General features: G+C 40.5%; 1 protein-coding gene across 5 annotated transcripts in view; it reads left to right on the plus strand.

The window, feature by feature from the left end:
- Positions 1 to 24,329, plus strand: part of PDE8A (phosphodiesterase 8A) — a 155,277-nt gene that overhangs the window by 102,107 nt on the left and 28,841 nt on the right. For all 5 annotated transcript variants that reach the window (XM_053954439.1, XM_053954436.1, XM_053954435.1 and 2 more), the window contains exons 2-11: positions 9,580 to 9,636; positions 12,052 to 12,242; positions 13,402 to 13,458; positions 14,862 to 14,919; positions 16,321 to 16,409; positions 16,640 to 16,718; positions 18,308 to 18,445; positions 22,763 to 22,851; positions 23,432 to 23,483; positions 23,583 to 23,625. In XM_053954439.1, coding sequence (XP_053810414.1) covers positions 9,610 to 9,636; positions 12,052 to 12,242; positions 13,402 to 13,458; positions 14,862 to 14,919; positions 16,321 to 16,409; positions 16,640 to 16,718; positions 18,308 to 18,445; positions 22,763 to 22,851; positions 23,432 to 23,483; positions 23,583 to 23,625 — 823 coding nt within the window. In that variant the 5' untranslated portion in view covers positions 9,580 to 9,609. The remainder of the gene's footprint in view (positions 1 to 9,579; positions 9,637 to 12,051; positions 12,243 to 13,401; positions 13,459 to 14,861; positions 14,920 to 16,320; positions 16,410 to 16,639; positions 16,719 to 18,307; positions 18,446 to 22,762; positions 22,852 to 23,431; positions 23,484 to 23,582; positions 23,626 to 24,329) is intronic.

The following is a 24,329-nucleotide window of genomic DNA, read 5'->3' on the forward strand; positions in this document are numbered from 1 at the left end:
AGACCAATTTCTTCTCTCTTGACTTGGCCAGCCTTTGCATCTGGGTAAAAGTTACTGCTGCCAGCAGATGAGAGAGGTTAGCACACTGCAACTTTTATAGCAATGCTGGTGTACGAGGAGCGAGTTGGTCCCCAGAGCTCAGTTACAGCTCTCCCAGCCAGTGGAATAACCAGACTTGTGTCAGCTGAGGGGAAGAGGAGAGAGGAAACAAGTTCTGGGAGTTGCTAGGCACATTGTTTTTATGTGGCTGCCGTTAAAGCATTTTGTGAGATATAGTATGGCTGCTCCTGATTGCAGAGGGGAGAACAGAGGAGTCTCAGAGTTGCTGGAGTACAAGGGAAGAGCTGCTGAAACTCAGCAAGTTGCAATATCCACCCAGATGTGCTGTTCAGCTGCCCATGAGGTGCCATCTCACGGAGGCAGTCACAGCCCTTACTTGCACGTAAGCCCAGAGTACCAGGGATGCCTGACTTTGCAGGACATGTGCTCTGGAGTGCAGGGTATTGTATCTGACCCTTGAATTTTCTCAGAAACTAATAAAACATAGAATTAGGTGCTAGTGCCTTAAAGATGACCTCTTTCTTTTTTTTCATCTGAAGCAATTCAGTTTCTGCATGTTGCACATTCTGTTCCTGTTTGAACAGCTGAAAATGTTCATGCTACTTTTTTTTTTTTTTTTTGCATTGATAAAGGCATCCATTTCTGCAACCTATGTATAGAAAACCATTATTATAGGGTTTAAAAAATTCTTCTAAAGTACAGGCCATATCATTTAAGCTGCTGGTTTTCTCTTAGTGCAGGATATAACTACAGATGCTCCACAGCATGCCCTCACCACACAGAAATACTTGACTGTAGTTTAGTGAGCAGCCCAGGGATTCAATATGGGGAGACGTCACAGGCTCCGGACAAAGTTCTGTGAATATTTGGCCTGAATGGAGAAGTTCTTGCCAGCACTTCCTGTCAGAAAGTGGGACCTTAATGAAGACCCCAGTGAGCCATATCAAATCTTAAGATTATGAAGACTTAGGGCACTTTAAATTCTGTGCTGGTTGGTCAGAATAGGGTTTGGCAAAATGACAGCCATGAGGCACAGACCAACCTTAAGGTTATTCACACTTGTTGTTATGGATTCACTTATTTTCCTCTTCTAAAGAGACAAAGATGAAATTTCAAGCCCAGTGTACTTGTGTATAAAATGCAGGTCTGAAAAGGGTCTTTGAATCAGGTAGATGTTGCAGCAAATATAACTTGCTGGATTTGATATGAGGACTGGTTTCCATTCAACTTTGTTCTCAATGGACAGAAAAGTCAGTGTGGATTAATGAGTAAATGGCTCTCTTTTTCTAACTTGGCTGATGTATTGCATCCCTTTTTGCTGTGTGATTCATTGACAGTGAGGACTCTTATGTAAGTATGTAGTGTGAGATTTGCAGAGTTGTTTTGCAGGAGTTGTATCTGCTTAGCTTAGAAACTTACAGTACTGCTGTGATCACCAAGATGTGATATAACTTGTTTGAATTATCACCAACACAATTTTGAATTTCAGAAATAAGTGGATGTTTCCCAGGTATCAGCCTCGTGGTCCCAGTATTACCAGTGCCTGCTGCTGTAAGTTGGCCAGCAAGCAGGGGCACTGGACACCCTGCCCAGGGATGCCAGGGCTCAGGACAAGGGGGACTGGAGTTGTCTCTCTCCCTCAGTGCCTCAGTTCCTTTGAATGTCAAAATGAAACCAGCAACCTCCCTTTTCAAGGTTGGAGATCTGTTCCATAGGCATGAGTGATAATGACATTTATTTTATCATTTCAATACCATATTGGGTCCTAAAAACGTCCCCCAGTTTGTCAGCCTGTTCTGTGTAAAAGTTCAGACCTTTACCAGTGGCAGGGACGTCTGGCTGGCTTTTTCTCCTGTCATTGTACAACGTGACCACAGTGGGCCACTTGTCTGGGCCAGAGGCCATGGAGGCCTTACCAAGTGCAGATGATAATCCAAGTCACTTTGGGACAGCATCGTTAATTATTCCCAGCCAAACAGAATGATTCACTTTGCATGTGCAACACTTGCAATTTGATATCCAAAGTTTCCTGTAAAGCATAAGGGGAGAAGTTATAAACAGTAGAAAGTGGGAGTTGTTGATTATGTCTGAAGTGTGCAAGAAGGCAGCAAGTGTGATTTCCCAACAGCATTGCTGCAGTTCTGTTCTAACTTGGCTTCATTCATTGCACTGAGAGAAAGCAGTGGGCAACCAGGCCCAAAACACAAACAAACAAACATACATGATAGTGGTTGGCATGTGTGGCAAGCTGAACAGAAGCCAAAAATCAGCTGTGCCAGGCAGAACCCTGGTGGAGCTTGGATAGTCCTTGGGTTCAGCGCTGTGTGCCGGCACTCCTGTAAAGCAGCCCAGTCCCACCAGGGTGTAAATTTCCTGGGAGGCTCCCTCAGGACCTGGGTTAACACAAAAATTGCCCACTGGCTGAGTAATGGAAGCGTTACTGGATTTTGGGAGGAGGAAAGGTGTTGCCAGTTCATTGGAAATAAGAAAGTGGGTCCCGTGGCTGGTTGCATGCCCAGAGAGAAGGGCCAGCGTCCTGATGTGAGGGCTCTGGCAACTCATTAGACTCAATAAAGCTTTTCTTCTCACAAAAACTGCAAGCTGTCAAAATTGTGTGTTGCTAATAATGTGAATTGGAGGCCAGAGTTAGGCTTTCAAGAACTCATTTATGTAAACCAGGTTCAAAAACAGGTACTAAAACTTAAGATACAGATTAAGAAAACAGAGAGTGTGTTACCCATCACTTTCTGCTATATTGTTACATGGCAGCACAGATAATTTTTCTAGGAATCAATTTAAACCAGGAAATAGATAAAAGAAAAATTATACCAGAAGCAAACATTGAGTGATCTGCAGGCCTTGTGATACAGATATAAATCTGTATTCGTTTGTTGAGAGAGATGCATCAGTGAGAACATGATTTAGATTAAGCTAAATGTGAGATTTTATCAAAGCACTGAGTCAGGATGCTACATTATGAGTTCAGAGTCTCTGACATTTGTCTACATCTTTCACAAAGGAGAAATAGGAAAAAAATATCAAGGACTGGCATAACTGGTTTCATCCAGGTTGAAGAGCAGTTTTGGTAAATTTTAATCACCTTCCAGAATTCATGTCTTTGTATTTCAGCAAAGAATAAACTGACTCTGTACAGTATAGGGTCTTTGAAGGCCAAGTTTACCTTTGTCCTTGAGTCTGTTGAGCAAAGGCAGAAACCTTGGACACTTCGTTCTCTCTTATTCTCTATTCAAACTGTTGTGGCCTCCAAACAAGAAAAGAAAGAGCTGCACAGGGCCAGACTCCCACTTCATTTACACTGAAGTAAATCCAGTATATTTTCGTTGTATTTGAATTGCTCCGGATTTCACTGGATTTGCTAACCAGGTCAGAATTCAGTCTGTGGACTATAAAATTAAATTTATGCTCTGAACAGCTGTGCCTGTTAGGAAGATCTGCTTGGACAGCATTTTATGTTACTTGCACTGATGCTGAGTTGGTAACAAAAGAGTGCTGTCAAAGTGAGCAAGGAAGACATGAACAGTGATGTTCAGTGCCTAGCAGAAAGCACATGGAAAATAGGAAGCTGAGTCTTAAGTCCTCTACATAGGTTCATTTCATTGGAGAAAGAAATAGATAAATGAACATGGATTGAATTGGTGTTCATATACTTCAGAAAGTGATGAATGTTATGATAAGCAAAGAAAAATGTGAATTGTGAAAACTTGATTCTGAACATGGAGACTTTCCTGCCCGGAAGTATGAGCTGCAACAAGTCACAATGCCTCTCTCTGTTGAGAAAGAGGAACCATGCTGGTATGACCTGGCTGGACAAGATCCTGTGCCTTGTCATGCCAGTTTGTAGGAGGTTGTTTATTTTCCAGCTTTCAGCATCCAGGAAGATTTGGCTAAGGTTTCTGAGAAAGTATATTATTATGCAGAATTCAAATTTTTGCAGCAAGTAGAACCTGAATCAATAAAAGTTTAGGGGGTGGTATAAATCTGTCAGTTCATTTGAGGCTTTGTTTTCTGGGGTGATAAATCTATGCCTAAAACGGTAGGTTAAGAGAAAGTATATTTTTCCTTTGTAAAATGAATCTCTGTTTTTCTTAGAATTACAAAATTTAGGTTTATGTTGACAGTTCTGTGGCTTCCAGCATATCTTGATAATGAAAACTGTTAATTCTTACTGTGATGAGTCAACTCATGCAGATTCATATCACGTACCTAGTATATGTAGAAAATATAAGTATGTATTTTAAAATCAGATAAAATATTTTGATGAGATCTTAAAATATTGATGTGAGGAAAATTATTAATTTTGCTGGCTGTATTCCATTAGGACCAGCAGTGAAGTTATGCGTCTAATCACTGTAGTTACTTGTCATATATTACAATGAGTCGGATTCTGACTGTCCGCCCACTGAATGCAGATGTTGCCCTCCAGCAGCAGCTTCTATCTGCAATCCATTCAGCAAAAGTTCATGGCACCTCTTTGTTCAAGTGAGCTGCAGGAAAAAGCAGCTGTGCTCACCTGGCAGAGGCGAGAGGAGCAGCAGGAGCAGAAGTGCTGCCAGCTGCCCCTTGGGGAGAGGTACTGTCAGGAGGCCAGGGCTGTGCATGGAATGGTCAGAGTAGTCACTCCTGTCACCAGCACAGCTCCTGCTGTGGCAGAAAGGAAGGGATGGAGCACTGTGGATGTCAGGGGAGCATTCCTGCTGCCCCGGGCACCAGCAGCTCCCCAGCAGCCCCTCCCATGGGTGGGCAGTGCTGCAGCAGCCGAGTGTTGCCCTGTGCTGCACAAGGCTCTGCTTTAAAACATCCCACAAAAACTTCAACAAAGAGGTCTCTTAAGAAAATCAGCCTCCAGAAGGAATTTGCACCTCCATAGCAGGAGTACTGCATGAAAGTTAATAGCCAAAGGATTTTTCTGGAGCTAATTCTGCCCAAAATTTTAGGTGTTCTCCCCTCTTAAATGGGTAATGGTAAGAGATATTTTGGAGAATACCAGGATGCACCACTTCTAGCAAATTGGAGACCCATGGGCTGCATAGATCTGCCCCTGTCACCAGCCAGGCAATTTATCACCAAAGGGAGCATGTGAATCAAGCTGGCTTTATGTCCACTCTTTATTCCTTTCTGCATTTATTCATTGAACAAGTGCATCTGAAGTTTTTCTAGCAGTAGAAAGAAAGAAAAAACAATCCAGCAGCGATGAACAGACTATTCCTCTAGATTCTGTTCTGGTAAAACATGAAGAATGACTCATAGATAGAAGTACTTTACCAGGTTACATCGGGTCAACGCTGACTTTGTTGTACTTTAATCAGATCCGTCACAGTTGTGTAGGTCTGTATTTTTAAAGCTTATTTCACTTGTTTTTATTTACCCAACATTCACTTTTCTCAGGGCATTGGAAACATGGACTATTTCTATCAGCAATTTCAATGTTTGCAATGCAGCTGCTACAACACAGAGATCATTTCTGGCGAGTGTTGAGCTGCTCACAGCAGTCAGTGGATGACCTTCCCTGTTGACAGCTGTCAATCACTTACAGCTTTATGCTATTGCCTTGGGATGAATCCCACTTTGTGCCAGAGGCAGGGCTGGTTCCACATGACAAAAAATAGAGTGTTCAAATAAGAAAGGCAAATCTGGGGGGAAATAAGTGCTACCAGCAGTAGTTCAGGGGTCTGAGAACGTAAAATGGCTGCAGTTGCTGTGTGTGCGATTGAGGAGCCGCAGTCACACAGGCTGCACTTACGGACTTTGCGTCAGCAGCTCTTTGGCAACAGACCCAGCTCTATCACAGTCAATTCCAGGAACCCACAACCAGTTCTACCTCTGTCTTCTCAGACACTCTTCCCAATCTGTGCCTGCCTGGAAGGCTGTCACATGTCTAAGTCGTGTTTGGCAATCTGAAAATGTACTTGAGATTTTCAACTAGGAAAGAAATTACAAGGAAGAAGTAGAAGAAGGTGTGAGTGAATAAAGATGTGCTTGTGCAGTTACTATACGCGTGAGCTTTGGCTGCATTTGGTTTTGTTATAACTTTGCAGCATTATAGGTATTTTAAAAGCTCATTTAGTTCAGCAATAGTTGAGAGTTTCTGCTAATCCTTGCTGAAGCCTTGATTTTTGACACAATACTTAATCGGCATGTTACTTCTCAGTGCTACCTGCAGCACAGAAACTTTAAATGATTAATCAAGTTGTTTGAGCAGATTTCAACAGGATTAAGAATTAACTGGAGTTCACCAAAATTTTCCAGCTGAGATGTAGACCAAGACTTTGATTCTACTCAGGACAGCAAGTTAATGTGTAACAAGACAGGTTATCTCATCTGGTCACTTCTTGTGACTTAGGCGTAAATGATGCATAGACAGGTATTTTCATTGCAGCAATAGCCACAGATTTCTGCCAGAAAAGTGTTTTTCAGGCTCAGTCCTTTAAATACTTCAATGACTATTCATTCACAAACTTCTTAAAAGAAAGGAGCATCTGAAAAGCAGAAACTGGCAATACTGTATTTATCTAATTTAAAATTCCCCTTGGGCTGGGACTGATAGTCCAAGGGTACACTGGCATGGAAGGTGGGGTTCTGCATGCCCCCAGATGCCAGTGAGGTTCAGCTCTGCATCTGAACCTTCCAGCTCAGGCCATTGCCTGGTGACACGGAACACTCACTGTTTTATGCTGTCAGGTAGAGTGTTCAAAAAGTCCAAGGTTTGATTTGAAGTACAGAGAAGTAACTGTAAAAAGGTATCTTTTAGGTATCTTTACCTCAAGTGACATGCTCTCTCCATGTCCTTCAGACATTTCTGCTGATATTACTGATTCAGGATGAATAGTTACTACTGTTGGTGCTGCAAGAACATTAACAGTGGTGCAAAGAGGATTCTCCCCTGTTATGTTATCAGCAGAAGTCTTTGCTGTTTTGTAGTGCAGATTTTGAATAATTGGATGATGTACCACAAGGGAGAGTAAAGCAGCTTGAGTTTTCCAACTGAAGAGAGATTTTTGGTTTAAGATCAGAAAAAAGAAATGACTGGAATGTATTTAAACTAAGCCCATCTGACCACAATGACTGAATAAATCTGAAACCCCTCCTTGTCATTTTAACATCAACTCTTAAAGGCCCACTTAAGCAAGACAGGCAAACACTGGATCCTGGCATGCTTTTGTAGGCACTGTGTTGCCATTTTTCCTTGACTCATGTTTGTTGCTTATTTAATGTTGCAGCGATGACTTCCAAGTTGATAAATAAATAAAATCACAAATGACATACTCTTAGGGCTGAGCAATGGAGCATTAAGGTCATAGAAAGAGTGGGGCATGCAGTTCTAAAAGATTTTGCTGTGGGATGTGCTGATGATTCTTTGAAACTACTTACTGGAAAAATTATAGGTTACAAAGCAATAAATCTAATCTTCAAGTGGGTTTTAATTTTGAAAAAGAACAATGTAAAAATGCCACCTTTGTGCTCAACAGCCCTTTTCTTTTAACGATTCAGTTCAGAGATGTCTTACATTTACCGCATTGCCGAAGATTATTTTCTTCTGGTTTCTTAATTCCAGTTACTTTTGAAGAGTCTGTGTGACTCCAGGGACCAATGGTTGGACTTTGTTTCCCATCTTGAATGGGAAACACTGTTATTCCTACTTTTTAGCTTTTATTTCTGGGACAAGAGGTAAAAAATATTTAAGTACATTGAAAGTGCTGATGCATGCCTGATGGGAATTCTCAAAGAACCAAACCTGTGTAATCCTATTAGAGTGTCCCTCTGTATTTATGTGTTTAACTCCTTTAGAAATAGTCTCATACCAGTTGAAGAGTTAGTCATGTTGAAGTTTGATTAATGATATAAAAGAGAAGCAGCTGTGACAAACAGCACTTGTGGTCATTGCCCTCCTTCCCACGGAAGGACAAGCGAGGGGGAAGGATCCTGGCTCAGTTACACAGAATCACTAGGTTGGAAGTGACCTTCGAGATCAAGTCCAAAGAATATAAAGACAATCCAGGAGGACAGTTGTCCTGAGGACAAGCTGTCTTCCCACTAAAGAACTGAGGCAAAGAAGGCGTTAAGCACTTCCGCCTTCTCCTCACCTGCAGGTACCGAGTTCCCTCATGGATCCAGTAGAGAACAAAGGTTGGTCTTACCCTTCCCTTTACCATTAATATATTTGTAAAAACATTTTTTATTATCCTTTACAAAAGTTGCCATATTAGGTTTGAACTGAGCCTAATTTTTTTCCTACATGCCCTGACAACCCCTTTAAATACATCTTGAAAGACCTGACCCTCCTTCCAAAGATGATACATCCTCTTTTTATTCCTAAGTTCTTTCAAAACATTGCCCATCCAGGCTCCACTAGTCTATTTCCCTTTCCAACCAGGCTAGGAAATAGACTCCACCAATCTATTTCCCTTTCACTTTCCCTGATACTTCTTAGTCTTTCTACTTCCTCCCTAAGCTTGGCCACCAGCAAAAGGAGATGGTTCACGTGCTCACACCGCAGGCAGGCTTCTTCTGGAAGCCCCGGTGCCACTGAAAAGCTCAAACACTCCGCACAGGAAGGGGTCTGGACAGACACTTCCTTTCTGGAGGGTTCCTTTTGGCTACATACACTTGTACTAACTGCGGCTTTTGAGCATGCAAAAACCATTGCTAACCAAAAAAACGCAAAACCAACCAACCAAATCACAACAAACAACAAACTAAAAACCCCACTGGCAGGAGGAAACCCTTAGCCCTGCCTGCAGAACTGCCATGCTGTGCTGCCATTTGCCCACTCCAGGTCGCCGCGCTCCCCTTTTAATCACCCGCCCTGCACTTGAGTGGCCAACGAGTTCCTGCATCCTGAGCTGTGGGACCTGAGCAGGAGAACGTGGGAATCACTGACGTGGCAAAAGCATGGTGTATGACAGCATTTTTGCAGGGTTTTTCAAACAAAGCTGCCTGCTGAATCCCAACACAATCCTGGGTTCTGGAGCCTTCCCTGGAGGGGTTGGGTGGGCAGCAGGGAATGCAGCAAAATGCTCTTGGAGAAATGAAATCAGTGTGTTTCTGTAGCACCCTTGGGCACCTGTTACATGTGAAATTTGGGCACCTGTTGCATTAGAAATTCTAAGTGAAGAATGATGTATTTTTGCATTTCTCCTGGAGCTTTAATGCTTTTTTGGACTTTAAAAGAAGCAGTTTTTAAACACTTCCATGTTTTGCAGAACAGCTGGAGTGATACAGAGGATACAGAAAAATAACAATCTGTCTCCCAGATTTTCATTACTAATCTGTTACATTTAAAATAACACTAAAAAATGACTTGAAGACTAGTTTGTTGTTTCTAACTGTTAATGCAGCTTAGCATATAAATTTACAAAACCAGAATAAGACCCTTGTGAAGATGCAGTGATAGTGCATAATGATGGCAGTATATCTCCCAGACAATGGTAGATAACAAAGATAACTTTTCTTCTTCCTTAGGTATTATTCATTAAAAAGTTCCCTTCTTATTTCTTCTAGGCACCAGTAACAGATGTGCAGTTTGGCCCTATGAGACTTCATCAAGATCAACTTCAGGTAACACAGCAGTTCAAATGGAAGTCTTGATTTCTAAAATATCACAGATGTTAGCTTAAAATTTATGACTGGAATTTTTTGGATTATAGAGATCTTCACAGAGAATTTTCCTCAAGAGATAATGTGCACATAACAGATTTTCATCATGACATTTTTCTCTATGCGATATCCTAAAAACCCTGCTTGTTTTCTCCAACCATCTCTCAGCTCATAAAAATAGAGCTATCTATTTTTTTTTGCTATCAGTTTCCTTGTAATCAATTTAGTTTGTACCTCACTTTGTATTTTACTGGTAGTAAAATTCTTAATCAAAATCTCATCAAACTGATAACAAGCCAACCAAACTTGCAGTATCATTACAAAATATATGAAGTGAGCTTTGCAAAATATACTTTTTTATTATTCTTTACTGACTGACAATAATTAATCCTCTTTTATCCCTTTATTAATAAATGGTTTGTGCCATTTGTCCCCTTACGTTGCCTGGGATGGACATGAGGTTTAGAGATACATGACTCCTTTGGACTTCCTTTGGAAATTCTCCCATAACCCAAGGCATACTGAGCCATTAATCATCCAAGATGTTCCTCTGTCAGTAATTGCAAAACTCCTCAGTAGAGGCAATGTGGACCTAATAATTTGAAAATGGCTGTCTTAAGAACTGCAGTTTAACATCTTCTTCTTGAGCCATTGTCAGAACAGTAATATCAAAAATCAGATCTTAGGACATCCTCATCCAGCTGTTCCCCAAAATCAGAATAGTCCTTGAGTATTTCTGCCACCTGTATTGTTCTTAATGATTGTATCACTTTTGTCCAGTCGCAGACCACTCTGAAATGCAACTGATTTATCCTGGTAAAATAGCTGGCAGGTATGAAGGAAGGAGAAGGTAGGCAACATCATATTCTTGCCAGAGTCAATCATACAACTCAGATCTCCTGACTTTCTGTGCTATTGTTGAAACCCATTCTTCCCCTCTCAAGGAGTGTTATAGATTAACTTCACTAAATACAGCCCAAACTATGACATGTTTTTTGCAAACAGTTTTGCAGGTTGCTATAAAAGGAACCTGAACTGAATATGTGCAAAATCCTTCATTCTTACAAAAATATGCAGTACATGGAAATGTTAAGATTTACTGGTAGACATTTCACCAGCCTGGTCCAAAGTGTAACAGCACTGGAGTTCCTAAAATCACACAGAAGATAAACAGCAGTGGGATGTGATGTGAGTTACACATGCTTCACTTTGCCTGACCAAAACATTTCTGAGTGTGGTTTGATTCAACTACTGAAAGATTGGTGTCTTGGGACAATAGACTGAATGCTGGCTTAGTTACCCAGCTCTCCCAAAAGGCTGCATGTGCTGAGCCATCCCCACAATCAGCACAGATCTATAGTCTGCCATGCTGTATTTCTTCAGGCAAGAGAAGTTTTCTTCTGCAAACATTGTCCTGATGCAAAGCACAGTCACATCAGTGAGTCTTCCTTAGCAGATTTTGTTCATCTTCTTTGCTGTATTAAATCCTAGAACAGGAAATACATTTTAAAGGAATTGGGCCTTATCGTACTTTTAGTCTATAGGCTTTGTGTTGATTTTAAAAAGACTTAGAGATTAGTTACTGGCAATTGCAAGGCAAGTTAGGACAGAGCAAATAGTGGCTCACAGGTCTGACCTCCAGTTCTGGATTTCAGCTATGGTAATCTCCTTCTGTCATAGAAATCCCATGGCAGGCTTTGTGTAGGAGTCACATGGGGACGTACTCCATATACAGTGGTGCTGCTTATGATTTTAGTCTGGCATGAGTTCCTTTTGACCAACCTGTCCGGAATTTCCAGAAATCCCACAGAGTGGGAAGCATCCAGTCCTTTGGGGAATTAGGATTAGATAGAAAGAAAAGCAGACTTTTTGTCATGCCGTTGAAGCAGCATTAAATACTGATTCATACGAGATGAATTATGGGTTTTTGTTGTTGTTGTTGTGGTTTTTATATTTTTTCCCCTTTTCTGGAATATGATCCTGGCAAGAAAAATAAACCCCAAGAAAAAGGCTGCATGTGAGACGGTTTCGGAGAAGTGGATTTACTGTTGGTTCATGTACGCTCTCTGAAACACAGGCATCTTGTCTCAGCTGATTGCCTAAGCTCTCTCTGTAGATAACGACAAGAGAGACAGTTCCAAAACTTGTTCTTCCCATGTGGATATGCCATGGCTCTGGCAGACTGTTTCACCCACTTGAAACACCTTGGTGTACAGACAAATATAAAAAAAACAGTGATCTGTAGAAAGCAGTTCTCTTAAAAACAACTGATTAAGCCTCAAAAGGGGCTTTGAAAAACATGTTAAAAGCAGGGCAAAGTCGCAGAATCTACTGTAAGATTTGTTTGTGATGACCCACTGCCTGTCTCCACCTCAGGTACTTTTAGTGTTTGCTGAGGAGGACGAGCAGAGTAACGGGTTCCGCTGGGCGTGTGACAAGGCTGGATTTCGGTGTAATCTTGCCAGGACACCTCAGTCTGCACTAGAATGTTTTCTAGATAAGCACCATGACATTATCATCATTGACCATAGACATTCCAGATACTTTGATGCAGAAGCATTATGCAGGTAAGCACCGTTTCAGTGTAATTAATGCTTAACAACATAGTGAACACAGCATCAAAGTTTTTTTGCTTTTATATGATGTTTTTATAAACTCCATAGAGCATTGATTTTTTTGGTTTTAGACAGGTGTGCACTGGCAGCATCAAATACTGTCACTTCAGTGCTTTACATCTGATAGCAGCAGCATTTTTGGTTGTGTCCTAGGGTCTCTGAAGCTCCACCTGGCTTGGAGCTACAGTGTGCAACTTTGTTGCCATAGTGAACTGTTGGGTATTTTTTTTTTGTTTTCTTTTGTTTTTTGGTGTTTTTTTTCAAATACCTGGTTCCTTATTTTCACACTAAATTAACTGCAAAGATAGCATGTGTCACCAAGCACCTTTATTAATTCATTCCCTTCATTGATGTTCTAATTTTTTTGGAATGTCACTTCCTGTTGAATAACTCCCAGTGCTAACAGGCAATGTTTGGTGTGCACGTTTCCGTATCTACAACATTTGAAAATATGTTATGAAGAGCAAAATTGCAAACAGACTCCAAAAATAATTTTAGAAACTGCTGTGAAGAACGAAAAAAGGAGGAAAAGATTTTTCTTTGTGAGGCTCTCCACAGAGCCTGGACAGGCAGCGGTGCCTTGCTCCGGAGCCTTCGCAGTGAAGTCGCCCTTGGGGACGTGTCTAGACTGAACAGGGCTGTGGGGAGGGGTGCCAGGGTCAGTGTGTGCCCTGAGGGACTCTGCTGGGGCAAAGGCTCTTCTTGCTGAACTGAGGCAAGCAGATAAGATCTTTGTCAGGCCAAGACTAGGTAGCAGTGCTGTTCCCCGTGTTCCATTTTTACCAATCTGTCCCAGAATTCAGTAAAATGCACCTTAAATGAGTGAGGCCAAGTTCTTTAAACAAGTCTATTATATGCTGTTTCAGAGAGGATATTTTTTGCTATTCCCTCACTGAGAGTACTTGAGTTGTAGATTAATCTATATTTGTGGAGTCTCAGATATAATTTATTCTTCTTTCTTAGCAGCAGGCTTGGGATTTGACTTTTGTTTTGTTGTTAAATGGTTTGAAAGAGATATTTTAAGAAAAGTGCTGTCTGAAGGTTCTGTAAAGTCATGTTTTCTGAAATGTGAACTTAAAAAGCATTTAAATGGTTTGCTTTTTATTTAAAGGTCTATCAGAACAACGAAAGCCTCAGAAAATACAGTCATTATTTGTGTGGTACAAAGGTAAATACTCATATCTTTCCTTTCACCTGTGATCAAAACTGTGAATCTTACCATTGTAAAAGTTAACCTGAAAAACCATTAACATCAAAAAAACTGAATTAGAAATTCCTACTGTGCTAATAATAATGTGCTGTACCAGAGTTTTTACTATACTTGACCATAGGATTGGGATAGAAATTGTTTTTTTAATTTCTGGGGTTTTTACTCAAGAATCTCACTTTGAGTTTTGTATTGGGTTCCTCCTCGCACTCCCCTGCCATCACTGCAGGCTTTAAGAGTATGTTTCAAACAACTTCTGCAACATCTTGTACAAAACTGTCTTGCAGATCTGTGTTTTGAACCTTTCTTAATCTGCCTTTCAATATGATTAATCTCAGCGAAAACCACTCTCTGCTGAGTGTGAAAAGCGATATAGAACAATTTGATCAGTACAAAGTATCATCTGACCACAGCAGTTTTAAAAGCAAAAGAGATTATGACATCTCAGTAAAGTACTACATATGCTATTTCCTTCCCCCTCCTTTGAAAAAATTACTTATAAAATAATGTAAAAGGAAAAAAATAAAGAAATTCTCTGTATTTAATGAAATGAAATAATAGGAAGATAATTTCCTCCAAGTATAATTTGGGAATGGCCATTTCTCAGAGCACATTAGTTCTGAAAACCAGTTCTGAGGTGTTGAAATTTACCATTAAAAATACACTACCATCTCTACCAAAAAAGGACCCTAAATAAACATTTCAAGGTCCATAACTTCCTGCATAAATAAAAGGTATTGTGCCATCTGCTAAACATGACCAGCTTCAATCTGCTTATTGACAGACACTTCACATAATGGCCTTTCTTTCTGATTCCATACATTCATGTATGTTGAAGGGTCTTTTAACAGTTAGTATAGCCAGATTATTCAGATACTACATTTGGAAATGTGTCCCAAATGTGACTTACTAGAAGGCAGTGGGTAGGCAGCACTAGAAAATCTGTCTTCATTCAGGCATCTTGAGTTGCCCATATAAGATTTGGTACATGCAGATAACAAGTAATTTCCTAAAACTTTGGCTGTGCAGACTTTGAGGTGCATTTCTGACTAATGCCAGCATAAACAACAAGGATCCAGTACAGAAGAAGTCCAATGATCTAGCTCATTAATTGGTTTCCTTGAAGCATTAGAGGGTTTTTTTTTTATGTAAGCAGCTCATTACATGCGTGAAGGAAAATAAAATATCCATGCCAAAGATGAAACCTTAGAAAAAATACAAAAAGTATGTTTTGTTCCTATATCCTGTAAGGATCTAGAAGTATTAGCCTCAGTGTGACATCTGGGATACAAGTAGATGAATGCATTGTGAAATTTGGTCTGAGTTAATTACAACATCTCTGATTTATCCTCTTTGTTTGAAAGGCACACTGATCGTGAGGAGTCATCAATATTGCCCCTGATCTCTGCTGGCTTCACAAGGGTATGTGCTATACTCGGCTGCCTTGCTCTGACATTTCAAAATTGTCATGCAAGAAGCTCTCCAGAAGTTTGGCTGTCAGTCACCATTTGTGTCAGTGATCCAACCTTGTAGATCTTTTTCGTGCTGCTCATTCTTCTGTGTCCCAATTCTGAACGTTGACATGACACTCTTGGGGATGTAAGAAGTGGGACTGAGACTTCTCCACTTCATACATTTATTTCAGATTAAATACATGATCCTTTCCTTGAAAAGTTGACATTGACAAATTGATTAGTGGCAGAGTCAGAGAGCAGCTTGCAGTGAACAACAGAATGTGCTGTGGGAAATGTCTTCTATCAAATGCCAATTCCCATTGTAAACAGGCTTCACACACTGTCAAGTGCTATTAGCTATTGTTTGGAGGCACCTGAGAAGTATTGCATTGAATCTGTTCCTTGGCAACTGTTCCAGCTGAGCAGAAAAGGTGCTAATTAGTGCATCAGTTAAGTGGGTACCTTATTGCCTTCAGCTGACAGTAGAACAAGGCTGGGCCTGATTTACAGCACAATTCCAAATATTTGGTTGCATGCTCACCAGATTTTTGCTATTCCATCACGTTCCATTTGCACCCATCTGCTTATTTCTAGAATGGTCCTGATCCAGGAAATGCTACAGCCTGAAGATAATGGCATTTATATGAACAGAGTCATTCCAGAGGGCACATAAGTAATTCAACACAGGTTCTGAATTATTTATGGATCAGAGCCTTGGAGATGGGGCTAATGGCAGAGCATAGAAAATTTTGTTTAGGAACTTTGATTGTGGTGGTTTACCTGTGATAATCAATCGTCCTGCCCAAAATATCCATGTCTGTGGGAGTTTAGTGTGAACAAAGATTTAACATTCAGGCTCATACCTGGTAAATATGAAATGGTTTTTAAAAAGTGAAAGATACTGAGATCATTGCTATAAAAACCCCAAGGTCAATAAAGGTATATTTCACAGGAAACCTTATTTTCATCTATATAGACAATTTGGGATATTAGCAATTGGAAACTCATAATAATTTCAAATTTAAACTACTTGAGACCCAACATTTTTTCACTGCTATTTTAAATAAGTAGCATGAAAGCTAAAAGTAGATTTTTTGAAATACATTGATCCTGCTGACAATCACAGAGAATAAACAGGTTGGTTGAACCTCATTGCCATGAGGATCTGTCATCTTTTCAAAATGCAGTAACTTGAAAAGTTTTGCTGGTACCAAAAAATAATTTTCTCTCATTGCTCATATCCCAGCATGTTCATTTTTGGCATATCTACTCCTTTTCTGGTTCTTTAGCAAGCAAAAGAAGTCAGAGCTTCAAATACTTGCAGACAGGAAAGTGTATTAATGAAATATTTCTAACCTTTTATTTGCAGAGATATGTAGAAAATTCTAGTAGAATGGCCTGTTACAATGAGTTGATTCAGCTGGAATTTGGACAGGTGCAGGCACAATTCAAACTAAGGTAATTTTACCAAAACCATTATCAACAGAGAATTTTCAATTTTGCCAGATCCTTAATAGAGTATTTACTTAATCTGCAGTAGTTAATTATAGAATATCAGTTACCTGAAGAAAATACATTATTTGTTTGACTACAACATTATTCAGTATGGAGTTGTAATACTTTATTATCGTATATAAGAAGAATTAAATGGATAAAAATTTTTGGATGCCTTTCTCTTTTTTCTCCAGGGCATGTAATTCATTATTTACAGCATTAGAGAAAAGTCAAGAAGCCATTGAGATCACAAGTGAAGACCATGTAATACAGGTTTGTTCCAGCCATAAGTACAGAAAATTCCTCTGTGTTTTATTTCTTCTATGGTTACATTTACTTTTCTTACAGCACAAGAATCTAATCTAACTTAATGGATCTAAAAGATTGAAGTGAGTTTAGCTGTCAAGTAGAATTTTCTCCATTTGAAGTGTCTGGCATAAATCAAATAAATTCTAAGGGGATTGTTGTTTCTGAATGAATAAGAATTTACTCTCTTGTTTCTATTTTTTTGTATTGATTCCTTATCTCTATTATTCATTCATTCTCTATATCAAGAATGAATGCAGCCACTGGCTTATATGAATTCTTTTCCAAAAATATTTTGTGTTAATTTGATGGTCTTTAAAATCTAATGGATGTTCTAGTCAAATAATTGTACTTTTTTTTTCTAAAATCTGATACTGTTTGATGTATCAGAATTTTTGGGCCAACTGTTTATGAATGCAATCCTCTCTTAAAAATTTCTTTAAAACAGGGAAAGGAAATTGTGCTTAGTTTTGCAGTTCTGAAAACCATCATCTTTTTAAAGGAGTTAGTTGCATCCCTAGCTATGAAGCAGTGATGAGTGATTTTATTATCAGTAAAGTGCTTGAGTCTCAGCCTCTGGGAATTATAACATGCATAAAAATTGTACTTTCTTGATCCAAATCTTGACAATGGCAACTTCATTGAAGGATGTGCCTTCTTCATTCCTTTTACAAAAATAACAGAACACATCCTGAAGTTGTTTTAAATACACTTTATTCAAACCAAACTTTGTCCCTCTGCTGACAGCCCCAGAGTATGAGAAGTGACACTTGCAGGAGTCCTGGAGCTCCAGCAGGCACAGCTTTTTGCACAGGGAAGGGGAGGGAGGGTTCCTTTGGGAAGGAGCTTTTAGTGGAGAACCATTAGAAGTAGAGTGGCACCTTTTCCTTTCTCTCATGTGAAAACATTGTAAGTTTTGAAGGCATTCAGATGCTGCTTTGCCAGGACTGTGCTTGTAACTCAGCAGTGAGAGGCCATGAAGGGGTGGGCTGTTGGTGCCAGTCTTCAGCTTTATTGGGCAAGGGCCAAAAACTGCAGTGAAATGCAACATTCACTTCAGGGAGAAGCCTGCTTTATTAAATCCCACTGCTTCCACTCTGCTTGGCTGGGCTTTGCCTGGACAGGGTCATAGTGATGGCTAGCCTTTACAGAATAAGATTATGAATTTGCCAATAGATATGGATAATAGTCCTGTGGTATTCCAACATCCAGTTTGTGATTTTAGGAACACTGAGGTAAGTTTGGGTACTGACAGAGCCAGTTTTTCAGGAATTTATGTTGTCTGTCTAAACTCTGTGGATATGTGATACTCAGCTGTTTGTATAATTTCCCTCTCTTTGCTGACATGCACACACTCTGCACAACTATTCTAGCATGGAAATTCCTGGTTTGCTTCACAAAGAAAAAAATGTGAGCATCTCTCTCAGGAGTAGTACATGCAGGCATTTATTTCAGGCTGGGAAAGAGATCTCCTGGTTAAGCAAGCAAAACAAGGGATTCTCTTATGCTTTAAGTATGCTGTTGAATGGGTATTTGTTTGTTTTTTTATCTCACAGTACGTCAATCCTGCTTTTGAAACAATGATGGGCTATCAAATAGGTGAACTAATAGAAAAGGAATTAACAGAAGTGCCTATAAATGAAAAAAAAGCTGATTTCCTAGATACTATTAATTCCTGCATAAAGATAGGAAAGGTGAGTAATGGCATTGTATCACTTTTATTTGCTACCTGTAAAAGTTATTGTAGTTCAGCTGTGAAACACATTGTGACTTGCAGCTTCACAGACACAGAGCATTTGCAACTTAAAAGGACAGGAAGTAAACAATTTTTCATTTTTTAGGGCTTCTTTCTCTTTTCTTGCTTGGTAGAATTACTTGTTTTACAAAAATAAGCGACTTACTGCGTTTCTTTATAATTTATGCTGTTCATAGCAAATGGTGTGGGAGTGCTGAAGAAAAATGAGATGGATGCACATGTTATCTGGTGCTATGTAAATGAGAAAAGTACCATATTGAAGAATTTCACCATGAAATGTGGAAGCTGATTTGCAAGTTCAGAATGTAAAAATACCAAGGAGACATTTGCAATATCACTTGAAAGTGATAGGCAGTGTCAGCTGCCAGCTGCCAATCTGTTTAATTCCCTAATGGCCTGGGAGCTGTCTAATGGATTTCCATTAGAAAGGTTCATTGCTCAGAGATGGGCTGGTGTCTGGTGTTGTTGAACATGACATAGTGCCTTGCAGGGAGAAGATCATGGAGATTGCACAGAGAGATTTGGGAAGGGCTGTGTTTGATGATGCTCCATGGCCCAGGCTCACGGGGACTGTCGTGCGAAGCAGCACAGCATTGGCACAGAGCAGGGAGATGCCAGAGGGCATCAGGGCACTCTGCATCTGGGCAGGGATGCAAAAGCACAACTGCAGAGTTGTGGTGAGTCATGCTCTGGGGTCAGGGTGCTGACACGGCACTCGGTGGCTCCCATGTGCATTTCGGGGAGATTGTGTCGCTCATTTCACGTGTGTTGGCCTGTTGGAACAGATCCCAGCAACAGACAGTAGTTTGGATTATGGTGCTTCACACTTCTGTTGCCTGACTGAAGTTATTTCAGTAAATGTGTGCAATACAAAACTGATGTTAGCAGGGAGTATTTATTAAGTTATAATTCAAATGCATTAGATGTGTCAGGCTTTAAATCCACACCATCAATTCTCAAGATATAAAGTGATAAAATTTTTTAATATTTTAGTGAGCTGATAAAAATTTCATTAATAATGGAAATATATTTTACTCTATGAATGATATAAATCTAAACCTAATTCATCTCCTTCCTTATACTAATTTTACTCCTGACTGTGTGGCTTTAACAGTGAGGGCTAATGAAATACTGCCTACTTAAACGTGTCTGTCTGGAACAGCTTAAGCTGGTTTAGGTGGATATATTCTGTTTGCAGGTGTTCTGTGTTTCCCTCTGGGACATTTTATAATACGTAAGCTATGTATGTAAAATATGTAAATTTATATGTTAATATAAAAATGAATTGCCAATTAAATTATTACAGGAATCATTTGCAAGTAGAGGTTAACTGCGAGAAACAACCTTTGAAATACTTGAAATTTTGAAATAATTTGTGTCAAGATATGACAGCATTTTCAGAGGTGCCTGAGTTACCTGGATCATTCTGATGTGGTCTGTGTGTAGTTTTCAGACTTGTGGTTTCTTTATATTCTAAATTTAGAAGACTGCTTCTCACTACAATAGGCCGTATTTTGGCTACTGTAGGTTACAGCATATCAAAAAAAGGAAACTATCTGCTGCTGTGATAATCTCCTGTCAACAGGTTTGACTTTTGTTTTGAACAAATAGGGTACTATACTAACATAGTAGTAGAAATACTAGAAAGCAAATTTTTCTGATCTTTGGAAAAATCTAAGCTGCATGAAATTTATCTTGTCTCTAAATGGAATTTAGGAAGATGGACTCTTGCAGCACTTCACCTCTTGTGCTGACAAGCATAGTGCTGTTAGCAAGTTCAGTATAATCAAACAGAAGTTCATAGGTGTTGTAATCAAAAATTGGAAATTGCAAGGTACATCGGGATTCTTGGTCAGGATGTTGTTTCTCTTAGCAAAAACCATATCTCTGGAAGTCAACTTTTCCTTACTACAGCTGTCTGTAATTTGCCAGAAGCAAATTTTATTATTGAAATGTACATCCATCCATACTTGAGGAGTTAAAAAAGTTGTGCTTTTCTTCATTCTTCTGTTTCATGATTCAAATTGTATCCATTAAGATGAAATGTGCAATTCTGAGTAGAAATCTTGCTGCCTCTGATCTCTGCAGTTTGCTCTTAGTTTTGCTTTTTCTGCAGTGAGTGAGATGAACACCTACTGATAAAGCAGACAAGCCATGCAATTCCTCTCACCCTTTGGGAAGTGTTTGCAAGTTCTTTGCAGAGGGGGTGGGAGAGCAATCACACTCTCTGATAAAGGTCTATGGCAGCACCTTCCTAGCTCAGCCTTCAGTTCTGTGAGATTGTGTTTGTGATGTCGTGTGTTTATTTTGGTTTGCTCTGTTTTCTGTTTGCTGAACTTTGCTGTCCAGTGCAGGAAGCCCCAGTGTAAAAGGAAGGCTGAGCTGGGGGTTCCTTACTGTGCCTGTGAGAGTTCTCAGTGGATAGATGTGTGCCTTGGCCTTCTTCATGGAGTTTGGAACCTCAGCAGTGGTGCGCTCTGTAAGGAGTGGCACTGTGGGGTTTGCTGTGTGTGCTGTTTGCTCAGGTTTGATCCCAGCTCCCCCCGCAGCAGGAGCTGGTCACGGTGCTCGTGTGGCTCCAGTGCAGACATAACCATGGGCTTGACTGACAGTACTTCTTGGGAATAGCTCTTCTCTGCTGGATTGCTGACAGAGGCTCTGGGAGAGAGCATATGGTGTTCTTAAAATACATTTAAGTGACATCCCTGGGAGAACTTCACCTACCAGCAGGAGTTTGGCTTGGACCTCCTGCTTCTCAGAATTGCGCTGACCTTTTCCCTCGCATATTTCCTGCCACAGTTTCACAGGTTTTAGAAATTCACAAGTTAAAAAATCGATCTGTTGACTAAGAAGAACACATTAGTGAATAACCTGCCTTGAAAAGGATAGGCTTTCAATGAGGGAATTATCCCATCTGTAGTTTATGACTTCACCCCTTTGTGCACATCCTGGGTTTATTACCTGGGTTAGAGATCAATTACTCATCTCTACCTCATCCTGGTTGTCAGGAAACTATTGATGTGCATACTTTTAATTATGAGAGCATTGAATTTTGTGGTGCTTGCTTTATCTTCATTTGTATTCCTCAAGCAGCTCACAGAAGACATTATGCTCACTACACAGTTTGTTATTCACAGTTCTCTTCTCTGACAGATCCTCAGAAAAGCCTTTCATATTTTTTTCTGTACAGCCTGTCACCATGCAGTTCTCTGTGGGCTGGAGTCTTTATTTGCTGGCTCCATCCACATAAATGTAAAACTATTCTCTCTGTACCTGTGTTCTGGCTGGCTTGACTGTGAAATCTGTCAGTCTCACATAAATAAATACATATTGTGTGCCTCCTGAGGGTATTTTCACATACATAAGATCTGATCTACAGTTTGTTGAGCTCAACTGAAATACAGCAATTGGCCTGAGCAGTTTGTGTTAAGTGCACGTGCAAGATGGATTTAATTATTCATTAATTATTTGGTATTTAGTAAATGCCCAGCTCAAAATATGCATCTGTTAAAAAAGACCACCAACAGCTATTCTAGGGGTGGAAACACATGGGCAATCCTAAAACCAGAGTGCTTTTAGAGGGGAGGCAGAATCCAGGAGCTATTCTACTGGGCTCTCTTCTGCTTTAAAAGAAATAAAATAAATCTCTGCTGCATTTGATAGTAAACTGACAGTATGGAAAGTAAATGTGCTGGGATACCACAGCACTTTTAGTCACAGATACATTTCATGTTACCCAGATACATTTCATATGATAAGACATCCCAGCCATGCAGGAGAGGTGGTGTATCCAGCAGGGAAGGTGAGGGTGGTGTAACAGATTTGCAGTCACCTTCCTGTCCTGGGTCCCTGGGGAACCCACACCTGCTGCCCCAAGAGAGGGAACTCTGCTCCAGGCAGAGGCTGGTCTGAGCTCCTGCTCTCACGGGGCTCTTTGCCAGCTCTCCCCAAAATGACCTGCAACACCACTGAGATAGGATGGGGAAGAGAATGCAGCTAATTCCCACAGCTCCTGAGTTCTAGCTGTTGCCATCAGAGTGTTCCCAGGCTGCTCCTCTGGAAGTTGTCCATGCATTGGCAGCAATACAATGACCTACAGGTTACTTGCAGGGGAGAAATTTGAGGGTTTCAGCACAGTTTAACCAGTCCTACCTGGTTTTGTATTGTGAGACAGCTTTCAGTGAAAGAAGGTATGAAGCTACAGCTTCTCTTCATGTTTTATCTGAACTTCCTTCCACTTGAATTATTTTTTCAGGAATGGCAAGGAATGTACTATGCGAAAAAGAAAAATGGAGATAGCATACAACAAAATGTGAAGATACTACCTGTCATTGGACAGGGAGGGTAAGTGTGAAAGCTAAAGTCATGATTTGTGTCTGAATGAAGGCTCAGTTTAAAGTTCAGTTGCCTTCAGCAGATATTGGATTATCCTGCTGCTGAGTATAATGGAAGCTTATGCAAGGAAGGGTGCCTCAGACATCTGTGCTTAATTCCCTGGGGCAAAATCAACTTTCTATGTTGTGTGCAGGGAAAGTGAAACTGTAATTCTCCTCCAAAAGGAGCCAAAGATGCAGATGTGCTCACTTGTGACTCTGACTCTTCTAATTCTCCCTGAAGTGCAAGTGCACCCTCTGGTCTTTCTGTGTTTTGTGTTGGTGCCACCAGGACCTACATCCTGTTTCACTGAGCACCTGCACTGTATCCTTCCATGCTCACTTCTCTGTGCTCCTTTCAAGGCTCTTGCCAAGGGTTGTTATGGGATGAGGTCACTGTGTGCTTCGATCATGGGCAAGATTCAAGCATGTCTAGATTTTTATGCCACTTCCACTTGGTCCCCAAATCGAGCCTTTGGAGCACCCAAGTATCAGCACTGAATTAGAGCTGAGGTTTGGATGGGAATTAACACGCTGTTTTTTGCCTGCAGAAAGATTAGACACTATGTGTCAATTAGTAGACTGTGCAATGACAACAATAAGGTAAGTGAAAATAGTGCTATGCTCACTTCAGTTTGAGCCTAAGTGTAACAAAATAATGGCAGAGTTCTGACTAACTGGATTTCTCATACTGAATTGTAGGTGGAGAAGACATGTGAATGTATTCAGGCTGAATCTCAGACAGGTACGACATGTCTCTTCTTTCTCAAGAACTGCAGAACATACTTTGGGAGAGAATAAAGGCCACTGTTAGTGATTTGACTGAAAGCACAGTTTCACAGAACAGTCCTATTTACCTAGCAATAAGCTGGGAATCCAACTCAAAAGGCAGGAAAGTAAATACAATCTCCCTCTCTACCTGCCTCACTTACTTTAGAGGTGACATAAAGCAGCCCACCTTTGAAAACGCTGTCACAGGGCCCCAAGTTGGTGTCATGGTATTGCTGGATTCAGTGCCACAGTTCAGTTGTAGGTGGTGGATCCCTGTGACAGAAATGTCATCGTGTTGCTGTGGCTGCTCTGCAGCACGTGGCACCCGTGTCTGCATTGCTTTGAGCTGCATTGTGGGGAGCTTGCACATGAGTAGAAATGAGGATGACCAACACTGTCATTCACCCTCATCCCACATATCAGCACTTCAGTTCGGGCATCCTTGGCATCCCTAGCATGCTGTTGTTAACTGTAGTCTTAGGCTGAATCTTGGAGTCCCTAAGGAACTTGGGACACACTGCCCCGCTTGCTGGCATGTGCTCTGCTGTGGCCCACCAGTGCCTGGTGGCAGTGGTTACTTGAGTGAGCTCAGGTGTGCTGCACAAGTTGTGTTCACAACTGCAATTGTGTCACAGTGGCAAGAGAGGAGCTTTTCTCTCCACGCTGTTTCCTTCTGCA

The sequence above is a fragment of the Vidua chalybeata genome, chromosome 13, assembly GCF_026979565.1.
Source record: "Vidua chalybeata isolate OUT-0048 chromosome 13, bVidCha1 merged haplotype, whole genome shotgun sequence".
Lineage (NCBI taxonomy): Eukaryota > Metazoa > Chordata > Aves > Passeriformes > Viduidae > Vidua > Vidua chalybeata.